This window comes from Oncorhynchus masou, chromosome 13 (genome assembly GCF_036934945.1).
Source record: "Oncorhynchus masou masou isolate Uvic2021 chromosome 13, UVic_Omas_1.1, whole genome shotgun sequence".
Classification (NCBI taxonomy): Eukaryota; Metazoa; Chordata; class Actinopteri; order Salmoniformes; family Salmonidae; genus Oncorhynchus; species Oncorhynchus masou.
Genome location: NC_088224.1, coordinates 3,402,908 through 3,417,907, shown reverse-complemented (window position 1 = coordinate 3,417,907; position 15,000 = coordinate 3,402,908). Strand labels below are relative to the sequence as shown.

General features: G+C 46.7%; 1 protein-coding gene across 1 annotated transcript in view; it reads left to right on the top strand.

Annotated features, from left to right (window-relative positions):
- The window catches only part of LOC135551654 (angiopoietin-2-like), a 98,407-nt gene that overhangs the window by 6,764 nt on the left and 76,643 nt on the right, over window positions 1-15,000 (top strand). Inside the window, exon 2 of the mRNA XM_064982834.1 lies at window positions 6,751-6,906. Coding sequence (XP_064838906.1) covers window positions 6,751-6,906 — 156 coding nt within the window. The remainder of the gene's footprint in view (window positions 1-6,750; window positions 6,907-15,000) is intronic.

Sequence of the window (15,000 nt, the reverse complement as noted above, 5' to 3'; positions counted from 1 at the left end):
CGCACGCTCACACACACACACACTCTCTCTCTCTGTGTGTGTGTCTGTGTGTCTCTGTGTGTGTGTGTGTCTCTCTCTGTGTGTGTGTGTGTGTCTCTCTGTGTGTGTGTGTGTCTCTGTGTGTGTGTGTGTCCGTGTGTTTCTGTGTGTGTGTGTGTGTCTCTCTGTGTGTGTGTGTGTCTCTGTGTGTGTGTGTGTCCGTGTGTTTCTCTGTGTGTGTGTGTGTCTCTCTCTGTGTGTGTGTGTGTCTCTCTGTGTGTGTGTGTGTGTCCGTGTGTCTCCCTCTGTGTGTGTGTGTGTGTGTGTGTGTGTGTGTGTGTGTGTGTGTGTAGACTAGATCTTTCCCCAGATGACCTTATCAGTGAAAACAACATTGTCAAGTAAATCTCTAGAGTTTATTCACCCAGCAAAGGCCATGACCCACTAAACCAGACGTGTTAAATACACCGAGGCAGGGTGTTGTCTGTGTTTAAAAGGTCATTGACAATGGCACTTTTTAGGGTTTTTTTTCACAGCGAGTGAGTCCCTCCTCTCCCTTGTTTCTATCCATCAGAATAAAGGGCCGAACTGTTGGATGCGGATCGCAGGTCGTTCACAAACTCTGTCGCCACCTTTCCTCACCAGTCCAAATGTTTCTGTGATTTATGTTTTCATTGTTGAGTGGTGGTTGGTGGGATTTGTGGTTGGTGCGATTCCACACAGAAACATCAAGAGCCTAATGCCTTTGGACACACCTCAGTTTGGACACTCCTACTCATTCCAGGGTTTTTATTTTAGTTTTTAAAACATTTTCTACATTTGAGAATAATAGTGTAGATGTCAAAACTATAAAAAAAACCACATGGAATAATATAGTAACCAAAAAAGTGTTAAACAAATCAAAATATATTTAATATTTTAAATTCTTCAAAGTAGACACCCTTTGCCTTGATGACAGCTTTACACACTCTTGGCATTCTCTCAACCAGCTTCATGTGTTAGTGACCTGGAATGCATTTCAATTAACAGGTTGGCCTTGTTAAAAGTTAATTTGTGGAATTTCTTTCCTTCTTAATGCGTTTGAGCCAATCAGTTGTGTTGTGACAAGGTGGAAAAGGTGAATCCATGTGTGTTATTTCACAGTGTTGATGTCTTCACTATTATTCTACAAAGATAGTCAAAATAAAGATAAACCCTGGTATGAGTAGGTGTGTCCAAACTTTTTACTGGTACTGTGTAAGAGACATAACCCCTGACCTCGCTGTTGATAAAAACAGGAAGCACCTGGACAGGAGTTTCCCTTCTGCACAGATCAGGGATCAGTTTACCTTTATCACAAGACTAACCTGATCCCCCCCAACAACCCCCTCCCCTGGGTGACCATTTTGGTTTTTGCCCCAGCACTATACAGCTGATTCAAACAATCAACTAATCATCAAGCCTTGATCGTTTGTTTCAGCAGCATACTGTTACAGCAGAAACCAAAACGTGCACCCCTCGTGGTGCAGAGGACCAAGTTTGGGAAACACTGCCTTATAACCTCTGCTGGGAAAGCCTCTGAATACCTCCCTGTATGGTCTGTATAGAGCCTCAGAATACCTCCCTGTCTGGTCTGTATAGAGCCTCTGAATACCTCGATGTCTGGTCTGTATAGAGTCTCTGAATACCTCCCTGTCTGGTCTGTATAGAGCCTCTGAATACCTCCCTGTCTGGTCTGTATAGAGTCTCTGAATACCTCCCTGTCTGGTCTGTATAGAGCCTCTGAATACCTCCCTGTCTGGTCTGTATAGAGTCTCTGAATACCTCCCTGTCTGGTCTGTATAGAGCCTCTGAATACCTGAATACCTCCCTGTCTGGTCTGTATAGAGTCTCTGAATACCTCGATGTCTGGTCTGTATAGAGACTCTGAATACCTCCCTGACTGGTCTGTATAGAGACTCTGAATACCTCACTGTCAGGTCTGTATAGAGTCTCTGAATACCTCCCTTTCTGGTCTGTATAGAGTCTCTGAATACCTGAATACCTCCCTGTCTTATCTGTATAGACTCTCTGAATACCTCCCTGTCTGGTCTGTATAGAGTCTCTGAATACCTCCCTGTCTGGTCTGTATAGAGTCTCTGAATACCTCCCTGTCCGGTCTGTATAGAGTCTCTGAATACCTCCCTGTCTGGTCTGTATAGAGCCTCTGAATACCTCCCTGTCTAGTCTGTATAGAGTCTCTGAATACCTCCCTGTCTGGTCTGTATAGAGTCTCTGAATACCTCCCTGTCTGGTCTGTATAGAGCCTCTGAATACCTCCCTGTCTGGTCTGTATATAGCCTCTGAATACCTGAATACCTCCCTGTCTGGTCTGTGTAGAGCCTCTGAATACCTCCCTGTCTGGTCTGTTTAGAGTCTCTGAATTCCTCCCTGTCTGGTCTGTTTAAAGCCTCTGAATACCTCCCTGTCTGGTCTGTATAGAGTCTCTGAATACCTCCCTGTCTGGTCTGTATAGAGCCTCTGAATACCTCCCTGTCTAGTCTGTATAGAGTCTCTGAATACCTCCCTGTCTGGTCTGTATAGAGCCTCTGAATACCTCCCTGTCTGGTCCGTATAAAGCCTCAGAAAACCTCCCTGTCTGGTCTGTAAAGAGCCTCTGAATACCTGAATACCTCCCTGTCTGGTCTGTATAGAGACTCTGAATACCTCCCTGTCTGGTCTGTATAGAGCCTCTGAATACCTCGCTGTCTGGTCTGTAAAAAGCCTCTGAATACCTCCCTGTCTGGTCTGTATATAGCCTCTGAATACCTCGCTGTCTGGTCTGTATAGAGCCTCTGAATACCTCGCTGTATGGTCTGTATAGAGCCTCTGAATACCTCGCAGTCTGGTCTGTATAGAGCTTCTGAATACCTCCCTGTCTGGTCTGTATAGAGTCTGTGAATACCTGAATACCTCCCTGTATGGTCTGTATATAGTCTGTGAATACCTGAATACCTCCCTGTCTGGTCTGTACAGATATTCCCATGTCTACCAAAGTATTCCCTGTATGTCCTCTCCTGACCATGTTCCTGGTATTCCGTGTATATCTCTAGCTCCTTACCATATTCCTGGTATTCCCTCTATATCTTTCTCTCCTTACAGTATTCCTGGTATTCCCTGTATTTCTCTCTCTCCAGACCATATTCCTGGTATTCCATGTATATCTCTCTCCAGACCATATTCCTGGTATTCCCTGTATATCTCTATTCAGACGATTTTCCTGGTATTCCATGTATATCTCTCTCTCCTGACCGTATTTCCTGTATGTCTCTCTCCTGACCATATTCCTGGTATTCCCTATATATATCTCTCTCCTGACCATATTCCCTGTATGTCTCTCTCCTGACCATATTCCTGGTTTTCCCTATATATCTCTCTCTCCTGACCATATTCCTGGTATTCCCTGTATTTCTCTCTCTCTTGACCATATTCCTGGTATTCCATGTATATGTCTCTCTCCTGACCATTTTCCTGGTATTCCCTATGTATCTCTCTCTCCTGACCATATTCCCTGTATGTCTCTCTCCTGGCCATATTCCTGGTATTCCCTATATATCTCTCTCTCCTGACCATATTCCCTGTATGTCTCTCTCCTGACCGTATTCCCCGTATGTCTCTCTCCTGACCATATTCCTGGTATTCCCTATATATCTCTCTCTCCTGACCATATTCCTGTTATTCCCTGTATTTCTCTCTCTCCTGACCATGTTCATGGTATTCCCTGAATCTCTCCTTCCTTAAAAATCCTGGTATTCCCTGTGTCTTTCTCTCCAGACCATATTCCTGGTATTCTCTGTATATCTCTCTCTCCTGACCATATTCCTGGTATTCCATGTATATGTCTCTCTCCTGACCATTTTCCTGGTATTCCCTATATATCTCTCTCTCCTGACCATATTCCTGTTATTCCCTGTATTTCTCTCTCTCCTGACCATGTTCATGGTATTCCCTGAATCTCTCCTTCCTTAAAAAATCCTGGTATTCCCTGTGTCTTTCTCTCCAGACCATATTCCTGGTATTCTCTGTATATCTCTCTCTCCTGACCATATTCCTGGTATTCCATGTATATGTCTCTCTCCTGACCATTTTCCTGGTATTACCTGTATATGTCTCTCTCCTGACCATATTCCTGGTATTCCCTGTATCTCTCTCCTGACCATTTTCCTGGTATTCCCTGTATATCTCTCTCTCCTGACCGTATTACCTGTATGTCTCTCTCCTGACCATATTCCTGGTATTCCCTGTATATGTCTATCTCCTGACCATATTCCTGGTATTCCCTGTATCGCTCTCTCCTGACCATTTTCCTGGTATTCCCTGTATATCTCTCTCTCCTGACAATATTCCTGGTATTCCCTGTATATCTCTCTCTCCTGACAATATTCCTGGTATTCCCATTACATCTCTCTCTCCTGACAATATTCCTGGTATTCCGTGTATATCTCTCTCCTGACCTTATTCACGGTATTCCCTGTACATCTCTCTCTATTGACCATATTCCTGCTATTCCCTGCATATATCTCCCTCTCTCCTGACCATATTCCTGGTTTTCCCTGTATCTCTCTCCTGACCATTTTCAATGTATATCTCTCACTCCTGACCATTTCAATTGGTATTCCCTGTATATCTCCTTCTCTCTCCTGACCATATTCCTGGTATTCCCTTTATCCATATCTCTCCTGACCATATTCCTTGTATTCTCTCCTGACTGTTTTCCTGGTATTCCTTGTATCTCTATCTCTTCTGACCATATTCCTGGTATTCTCTCCTGACCGTTTTCCTGGTATTTCCTGTATTTCTCTTTCTCCTGGCCAAATTCCTGCTATTCCCTGTAAACCTCTCTCTCCAGACCATATTCCTGGTATTCCCTGTATATCTCTCTCCTGACCATATTCCTGGAATTCCCTGTATATATATCTCTCTCTCCTGACCATATTCATGGTATTCCCTTTATCTCTCATTCTACTGACAATATTCCTGGTATTCCCTGTATATCTCTCTCTCCTGACCGTATTCCTGGTATTCCCATTACATCTCTCTCTCCTGACCATATTCCTGGTATTCCCTGTATATCTCTCTCCTGACCATATTCCTGGAATTCCCTGTATATATATCTCTCTCTCCTGACCATATTCATGGTATTCCCTTTATCTCTCATTCTACTGACAATATTCCTGGTATTCCCTGTATATCTCTCTCTCCTGACCGTATTCCTGGTATTCCCATTACATCTCTCTCTATTGACCACATTCCAGGTATTCCCTGTATACATCTCTCTCTCTCCTGATGATATTCCTGGTTTCCCCTGTATATCTCTCTCTACTGACCATATTCCCTGTACATATCTCTCTCCTGAAGATTTTCCCTGTATATCTCTCACTCCTGACCATTTCCCTGGTATTCCCTGTATATCTCCTTCTCTCTCCTGACCATATTCCTGGTATTCCCTGTATATCTCCCTCTGACTCCTGATCATATTCCTGGTATTCCCTGTATATCTCTCTCTCTCTCCTGACCGTATTCCTGGTATTCCCTGTATGTCTCTCTCTCCTGACCATATTCCTGGTATTCCCTGTATGTCTCTCTCTCCAGACCATATTCCTGGTTTTCCCTGTATCTCTCTCTCTCTCCTGACAATATTCCTGGTTTTCCCTGTACCTCTCTCTCCTGACCATATTCCTGGTATTCCCTGTATATGTCTCTCTCCTGACCATATTCCTGGTATTCCCTGTATATCTCTCTTTCTCCTGACCATATTCCTGGTTTTCCCTGTATCTCTCTCTCTCTCCTGACCATATTCCTGGTTTTCCCTGTATCTCTCTCTCCTGACCATATTCCTGGTATTCCCTGTATATGTCTCTCTCCTGACCATATTCCTGGTTTTCCCTGTATCTCTCTCTCCTGACCATATTCCTGGTATTCCCTGTATATGTCTCTCTCCTGACCATATTCCTGGTATTCCCTGTATATGTCTCTCTCCTGACCATTTTCCTGGTATTCCCTGTATATGTCTCTCTCCTGACCATATTCCAGGTATTACCTGTATATGTCTCTCTAATGACCATTTTCCTGGTATTCCCTGTATATGTCTCTCTCCTGACCATATTCCTGGTATTCCCTGTATATGTCTCTCTCCTGACCATTTTCCGGGTATTCCCTGTATAGCTCTCTCTCTCCTGACCATATTCCTGGTTTTCCCTGTATCTCTCTCTCCTGACCATATTCCTGGTATTCCCTGTATATGTCTCTCTCCTGACCATATTCCTGGTATTCCCTGTATATGTCTCTCTCCTGACCATATTCCTGGTATTCCCTGTATATGTCTCTCTCCTTACCATATTCCTGGTATTGACTGTATATGTCTATCTCCTGACCATATTCCTGGTATTCCCTGTATATGTCTCTCTCCTTACCATATTCCTGGTATTGACTGTATATGTCTATCTCCTGACCATATTCCTGGTATTCCCTGTATATGTCTCTCTCCTGACCATATTCCTGGTATTCCCTGTATATGTCTCTCTCCTGACCATATTCCTGGTATTCCCTGTATATCTCTCTCTCCTGACCATATTCCTGGTGTTCCCTGTATGTCTCTCTCCTGACCATATTCCAGGTATTCCCTGTATATCGCTCTCTCCTGACCATTTTCCGGGTATTCCCTGTATATGTCTCTCTCCTGTCCATATTCCCTATATTCCCTGTATATCTCTCTCTCTCCCGACCATGTTCCTATTATCCTCTGTATTCCAGCTGGAGAGGTCCATCCAGGAAAACCTGCATTCTGCGATGGAGGAGATGAAGAGGAACGCGCTTCACACCCAGACGGCGGCCATGTTGGAGATCGGGACCAACCTCCTCAGCAAATCAGCTGAGCAGACCCTCAAACTGACAGATGTGGAGACCAATGTAAGCCAATCAGCTGGACCAGATCCGAACCTCTAACCTCTTCCTTATGTAGATCAGCGTAGCCTAGTGGTTAGAGCGTTGGACTAGTAACCGAAAAGTTGCAAGATCGAGTCCACGAGCTGACAAGATTCAAATATATTGTTCTGCTCCTGAACAAGGCAGTTAACCCACTGTTCCTAGGCCGTCATTGAAAACAAGAATTTGTTCTTAACTGACTTGCCTAGTTAAATAAAGGTAAAATAAAACAAAGATGATGGGAACTGGACTGATGATTATTCAGAGGTCTCCAACGATGTTTGGAAATAACTACAGGAATTGGCAGGGTTTAGTTTCAGCCCTGCAGCAAAACACCTGATTCAACTGTCAATGTTGTTCCATGTGTTTTAGAGCAGACCAAGGAGTTCCAGGTGTCTTAGAGCAGACCAAGGTGTCCCAGGTGTCTTAGAGCAGACCAAGGAGTTCCAGGTGTTTTAGAGCAGACCAAGGTGTCCCAGGTGTCTTAGAGCAGACCAAGGTGTCCCAGGTGTCTCGGGTGATTTAGATCAGACTAAGGTGACCTCAGGTTTTTTAAAGCAGACCCAGGTGTCTCAGGTGTTTTAGAGCAGACCAAGGTGTCTCAGGTGTTTTAGAGCAGACCAAGGAGTTCCAGGTGTCTTAGAGCAGACCAAGGTGTCTCAGGTGTTTTAGAGTAGACCCAGGTGTCCCAGGTGTTTTAGAGCAGACCAAGGTGTCCCAGGTGTCTCGGGTGTTTTAGAGCAGACCAAGTAGTCCCAGGTGTCTTAGAGCAGACCCAGGTGTCCCAGGTGTTTTAGAACAGACCAAGGTGTCCCAGGTGTTTTAGAGCAGACCAAGGTGTCTCAGGTGTTTTAGAGCAGACCAAGGTGTCCCAGGTGTCTCAGGTGTTTTAGAGCAGACCAAGGTGTCCCAGGTGTATCAGGTGTTCTAGAGCAGACCAAGTAGTCCCAGGTGTTTTAGAACAGACCAAGGTGTCCCAGGTGTTTTAGAACAGACCAAGGTGTCTCAGGTGTTTTAGAGCAGACCAAGGTGTCCCAGGTGTATCAGGTGTTCTAGAGCAGACCAAGTAGTCCCAGGTGTTTTAGAACAGACAAGGTGTCCCAGGTGTTTTAGAACAGACCAAGGTGTCTCAGGTGTTTTAGAGCAGACCAAGGTGTCCCAGGTGTCTCAGGTGTTTTAGAGCAGACCAAGGTGTCTCAGGTGTTTTAGAGCAGACCAAGGTGTCTCAGGTGTTTTAGAGCAGACCAAGGTGTCCCAGGTGTATCAGGTGTTCTAGAGCAGACCAATGTGTCCCAGGTGTTTTAGAGCAGACCAAGGTGTCCCAGGTGTCTCAGGTGTTCTAGAGCAGACCAAGTAGTCCCAGTTGTCCCAGGTGTTTTAGAGCAGACCAAGGTGTCCCAGGTGTTTTAGAGCAGACCAAGGTGTCTCAGGTGTTTTAGAGCAGACCAAGGTGTCCCAGGTGTTTTAGAACAGACCAAGGTGTCTCAGGTGTTTTAGAACAGACCAAGGTGTCCCAGGTGTTTTAGAACAGACCAAGGTGTCTCAGGTGTTTTAGAGCAGACCAAGGTGTCCCAGGTGTTTTAGAACAGACCAAGGTGTCCCAGGTGTTTTAGAGCAGACCAAGGTGTCCCAGGTGTTCTAGAGCAGACCAAGGTGTCCCAGGTGTTTTAGAACAGACCAAGGTGTCTCAGGTGTTTTAGAACAGACCAAGGTGTCTCAGGTGTTTTAGAGCAGACCAAGGTGTCCCAGGTGTTTTAGAACAGACCAAGGTGTCCCAGGTGTTTTAGAGCAGACCAAGGTGTCCCAGGTGTTCTAGAGCAGACCAATGTGTCCCAGGTGTTTTAGAACAGACCAAGGTGTCCCAGGTGTTCTAGAGCAGACCAAGGTGTCCCAGGTGTTCTAGAGCAGACCAATGTGTCCCAGGTGTTTTAGAGCAGACCAAGGTGTCCCAGGTGTTCTAGAGCAGACCAATGTGTCCCAGGTGTTCTAGAGCAGACCAAGGTGTCCCAGGTGTTCTAGAGCAGACCAAGGTGTCTCAGGTGTTTTAGAGCAGACCAAGGTGTCCCAGGTGTATCAGGTGTTCTAGAGCAGACCAATGTGTCCCAGGTGTTTTAGAGCAGACCAAGGTGTCTCAGGTGTTCTAGAGCAGACCAAGTAGTCCCAGTTGTCCCAGGTGTTTTAGAGCAGACCAAGGTGTCCCATGTGTTTTAGAGCAGACCAAGGTGTCTCAGGTGTTTTAGAGCAGACCAAGGTGTCTCAGGTGTTTTAGAGCAGACCAAGGTGTCTCAGGTGTTTTAGAGCAGACCAAGGTGTCCCAGGTGTTTTAGAACAGACCAAGGTGTCTCATGTGTTTTAGAGCAGACCAAGGTGTCCCAGGTGTTTTAGAACAGACCAAGGTGTCCCAGGTGTTTTAGAACAGACCAAGGTGTCTCAGGTGTCTCAGGTGTTCTAGAGCAGACCAAGTAGTCCCAGTTGTCCCAGGTGTTTTAGAGCAGACCAAGGTGTCCCAGGTGTTTTAGAGCAGACCAAGGTGTCTCAGGTGTTTTAGAACAGACCAAGGTGTCCCAGGTGTTTTAGAACAGACCAATGTGTCCCAGGTGTTTTAGAGCAGACCAAGGTGTCCCAGGTGTATCAGGTGTTCTAGAGCAGACCAAGGTGTCCCAGGTGTCTCAGGTGTTCTAGAGCAGACCAAGGTGTCCCAGGTGTATCAGGTGTTCTAGAGCAGACCAAGGTGTCCCAGGTGTCTCAGGTGTTCTAGAGCAGACCAAGTAGTCCCAGGTGTTTTAGAACAGACCAAGGTGTCCCAGGTGTTTTAGAGCAGACCAAGGTGTCCCAGTTGTCCCAGGTGTTTTAGAACAGACCAAGGTGTCCCAGGTGTTTTAGAGCAGACCAAGATGTCCCAGGTGTATCAGGTGTTTTAGAGCAGACCAAGTAGTCCAGGTGTTTTAGAACAGACCAAGGTGTCTCAGGTGTTTTAGAACAGACCAAGGTGTCCCAGGTGTTTTAGAACAGACCAAGGTGTCTCAGGTGTTTTAGAGCAGACCAAGGTGTCCCAGGTGTTTTAGAGCAGACCAAGGTGTCTCAGGTGTTTTAGAACAGACCAAGGTGTCCCAGGTGTTTTAGAACAGACCAAGGTGTCCCAGGTGTTTTAGAGCAGACCAAGGTGTCCCAGGTGTATCAGGTGTTCTAGAGCAGACCAAGGTGTCCCAGGTGTATCAGGTGTTTTAGAGCAGACCAAGGTGTCCCAGGTGTCTCAGGTGTTTTAGAGCAGACCAAGTAGTCCCAGGTGTTTTAGAACAGACCAAGGTGTCCCAGGTGTTTTAGAGCAGACCAAGGTGTCTCAGGTGTTTTAGAGCAGACCAAGGTGTCTCAGGTGTTTTAGAGCAGACCAAGGTGTCCCAGGTGTATCAGGTGTTCTAGAGCAGACCAATGTGTCCCAGGTGTTTTAGAGCAGACCAAGATGTCCCAGGTGTCTCAGGTGTTTTAGAGCAGACCAAGATGTCACAGGTGTCTCAGGTGTTTTAGAGCAGACCAAGGTGTCCCAGGTGTTTTAGAGCAGACCAAGATGTCACAGGTGTCTCAGGTGTTTTAGAGCAGACCAAGATGTCACAGGTGTCTCAGGTGTTTTAGAGCAGACCAAGATGTCACAGGTGTCCCAGGTGTTTTAGAGCAGACCAAGGTGTCCCAGGTGTCTCAGGTGTTTTAGAGCAGACCAATGTGTATCAGGTGTCTCAGGTGTTTTAGAGCAGACCAAGATGTCACAGGTGTCTCAGGTGTTTTAGAGCAGACCAAGGTGTCCCAGGTGTCTCAGGTGTTTTAGAGCAGACCAAGGTGTCCCAGGTGTCTCAGGTGTTTTAGAGCAGACCAAGATGTCACAGGTGTCTCAGGTGTTTTAGAGCAGACCAAGGTGTCCCAGGTGTCTCAGGTGTTTTAGAGCAGACCAATGTGTATCAGGTGTCTCAGGTGTTTTAGAGCAGACCAAGATGTCACAGGTGTCTCAGGTGTTTTAGAGCAGACCAAGGTGTCCCAGGTGTCTCAGGTGTTTTAGAGCAGACCAAGGTGTCCCAGGTGTCTCAGGTGTTTTAGAGCAGACCAAGATGTCACAGGTGTCTCAGGTGTTTTAGAGCAGACCAAGATGTCACAGGTGTCTCAGGTGTTTTAGAGCAGACCAAGGTGTCCCAGGTGTCTCAGGTGTTTTAGAGCAGACCAAGGTGTCCCAGGTGTCTCAGGTGTTTTAGAGCAGACCAAGGTGTCCCAGGTGTCTCAGGTGTTTTAGAGCAGACCAAGGTGTCCCAGGTGTCTCAGGTGTTCTAGAGCAGACCAATGTGTCCCAGGTGTCTCAGGTGTTCTAGAGCAGACCAATGTGTCCCAGGTGTTCTAGAGCAGACCAAGGTGTCCCAGGTGTCTCAGGTGTTCTAGAGCAGACCAATGTGTCCCAGGTGTTTTAGAGCAGACCAAGGTGTCCCAGGTGTCTCAGGTGTTCTAGAGCAGACCAAGTAGTCCCAGTTGTCCCAGGTGTTTTAGAGCAGACCAAGGTGTCCCAGGTGTTTTAGAGCAGACCAAGGTGTCTCAGGTGTTTTAGAGCAGACCAAGGTGTCCCAGGTGTTTTAGAACAGACCAAGGTGTCTCAGGTGTTTTAGAACAGACCAAGGTGTCCCAGGTGTTTTAGAACAGACCAAGGTGTCTCAGGTGTTTTAGAGCAGACCAAGGTGTCCCAGGTGTATCAGGTGTTTTAGAGCAGACCAAGGTGTCCCAGGTGTTTTAGAACAGACCAAGGTGTCTCAGGTGTTTTAGAACAGACCAAGGTGTCCCAGGTGTTTTAGAGCAGACCAAGGTGTCCCAGGTGTTTTAGAACAGACCAAGGTGTCCCAGGTGTTTTAGAGCAGACCAAGGTGTCCCAGGTGTTTTAGAACAGACCAAGGTGTCCCAGGTGTTTTAGAACAGACCAAGGTGTATCAGGTGTTTTAGAGCAGACCAAGGTGTCCCAGGTGTATCAGGTGTTCTAGAACAGACCAATGTGTCCCAGGTGTATCAGGTGTTTTAGAGCAGACCAAGGTGTCCCAGGTGTTTTAGAGCAGACCAAGGTGTCTCAGGTGTTTTAGAGCAGACCAAGGTGTCCCAGGTGTTTTAGAACAGACCAAGGTGTCTCAGGTGTTTTAGAACAGACCAAGGTGTCTCAGGTGTTTTAGAGCAGACCAAGGTGTCCCAGGTGTCTCAGGTGTTTTAGAGCAGACCAAGGTGTCCCAGGTGTTTTAGAACAGACCAAGGTGTCCCATGTGTTTTAGAGCAGACCAAGGTGTCTCAGGTGTTTTAGAGCAGACCAAGGTGTCCCAGGTGTTTTAGAACAGACCAAGGTGTCTCAGGTGTTTTAGAACAGACCAAGGTGTCTCAGGTGTTTTAGAGCAGACCAAGGTGTCCCAGGTGTCTCAGGTGTTTTAGAGCAGACCAAGGTGTCCCAGGTGTTTTAGAACAGACCAAGGTGTCTCAGGTGTTTTAGAGCAGACCAAGGTGTCCCAGGTGTTCTAGAGCAGACCAATGTGTCCCAGGTGTTTTAGAGCAGACCAAGGTGTCCCAGGTGTCTCAGGTGTTCTAGAGCAGACCAAGTAGTCCCAGTTGTCCCAGGTGTTTTAGAGCAGACCAAGGTGTCCCAGGTGTTTTAGAGCAGACCAAGGTGTCTCAGGTGTTTTAGAGCAGACCAAGGTGTCCCAGGTGTCTCAGGTGTTCTAGAGCAGACCAAGTAGTCCCAGTTGTCCCAGGTGTTTTAGAACAGACCAAGGTGTCCCAGGTGTTTTAGAGCAGACCAAGGTGTCCCAGGTGTATCAGGTGTTCTAGAGCAGACCAAGGTGTCCCAGGTGTCTCAGGTGTTCTAGAGCAGACCAAGTAGTCCCAGTTGTCCCAGGTGTTTTAGAACAGACCAAGGTGTCCCAGGTGTTTTAGAGCAGACCAAGGTGTCCCAGGTGTATCAGGTGTTTTAGAGCAGACCAAGGTGTCTCAGGTGTTTTAGAGCAGACCAAGGTGTCTCAGGTGTTTTAGAGCAGACCAAGGTGTCCCAGGTGTATCAGGTGTTCTAGAGCAGACCAAAGTGTCCCAGGTGTCTCAGAGCAGACCAAGGTGTCCCAGGTGTCTCAGGTGTTTGAGAGCAGACCAAGGTGTCTCAGGTGTCCCAGGTGTTTTAGAACAGAGCAAGGTGTCCCAGGTGTATCAGGTGTTCTAGAGCAGACCAAAGTGTCCCAGGTGTCTCAGAGCAGACCAAGGTGTCCCAGGTGTCTCAGGTGTTTGAGAGCAGACCAAGGTGTCTCAGGTGTCCCAGGTGTTTTAGAACAGACCAAGATGTCTCAGGTGTTTTAGAGCAGACCAAGATGTCCCAGGTGTCTTAGATCAGACCCAGGTGTCTCAGGTGTTTTAGAGCAGACCAAGGTGTCTCAGGTGTTTTAGAGCAGACCAAGGTGTCTCAGGTGATTTAGAGCAGACCAAGGTGTCTCAGGTGTTTTAGAGCAGACCAAGGTGTCTCAGGTGTTTTAGAGCAGTCCAAGGTGTCTCAGGTGATTTAGAGCAGACCAAGGTGTCCCAGGTGTCTTAGAGCAGACCAAGGTGTCTCAGGTGTCCCAGGTGTTTTAGAACAGACCAAGATGTCTCAGGTGTTTTAGAGCAGACCAAGGTGTCTCAGGTGATTTAGAGCAGACCAAGGTGTCTCAGGTGTTTTAAAGCAGACCAAGGTGTCTCAGGTGTTTTAGAGCAGACCAAGGTGTCTCAGGTGTTTTAGAGCAGACCAAGGTGTCTCAGGTGTTTTAGAGCAGACCAAGGTGTCTCAGGTGATTTAGAGCAGACCAAGGTGTCTCAGGTGTTTTAGAGCAGACCAAGGTGTCTCAGGTGATTTAGAGCAGACCAAGGTGTCTCAGGTGTTTTAGAGCAGACCAAGGTGTCTCAGGTGTTTTAGAGCAGACCAAGGTGTCTCAGGTGATTTAGAGCAGACCAAGGTGTCTCAGGTGTTTTAGAGCAGACCAAGGTGTCTCAGGTGATTTAGAGCAGACCAAGGTGTCTCAGGTGTTTTAAAGCAGACCAAGGTGTCTCAGGTGTTTTAGAGCAGACCAAGGTGTCTCAGGTGTTTTAGAGCAGACCAAGGTGTCTCAGGTGTTTTAGAGCAGACCAAGGTGTCTCAGGTGATTTAGAGCAGACCAAGGTGTCTCAGGTGATTTAGAGCAGACCAAGGTGTCTCAGGTGATTTAGAGCAGACCAAGGTGTCTCAGGTGATTTAGAGCAGACCAAGGTGTCCCAGGTGTTTTAGAGCATACCAAGGTGTCCCATGTGTTTTAGATTAGTTGTCCCTGGTGTGATTTATTGATTAGGCCCTTTGTCCCTGATGTGATTTATTAATTAGGCCAGTTGTCCCTGATGTGATTAATTGATTAGGCCAGTTATCCTTGATGTGATTAATAGATTAGGCCAGTTGTCCCTGGTGTGATTCATTGATCAGGCTAGTTGTCCCCAGTGTAAGTCATTGATCAGGCTAGTTGTCCCTGGTGTAAGTCATTGATCAGGCTAGTTGTCCCTGGTGTAAGTCATTGATCAGGCTAGTTGTCCCCGATGTAAGTCATTGATCAGGCTAGTTGTCCCTGGTGTAAGTCATTGATCAGGCTAGTTGTCCCTGGTGTAAGTCATTGAACAGGCTAGTTGTCCCTGGTGTAAGTCATTGATTAGGCTAGTTGTCCCTGGTGTAAGTCATTGATTAGGCTCGTTGTCCCTGGTGTAAGTCATTGATCAGGCTAGTTGTCACTGGTGTAAGTCATTGATTAGGCTAGTTGTCCCTGGTGTAAGTCATTGATTAGGCTAGTTGTCCCTGGTGTAAGTCATTGATTAGGCTAGTTGTCCCTGGTGTAAGTCATTGATTAGGCTAGTTGTCCCTGGTGTAAGTCATTGATCAGGCTAGTTGTCCCTGGTGTAAGTCATTGATCAGGCTAGTTGTCCCTGGTGTAAGTCATTGATCAGGCTAGTTGTCCCTGGTGTAAGTCATTGATCAGGCTAGTTGTCCCTGGTGTAAGTCATTGATTAGGCTAGTTGTCCCTGGTGTAAGTCATTGAT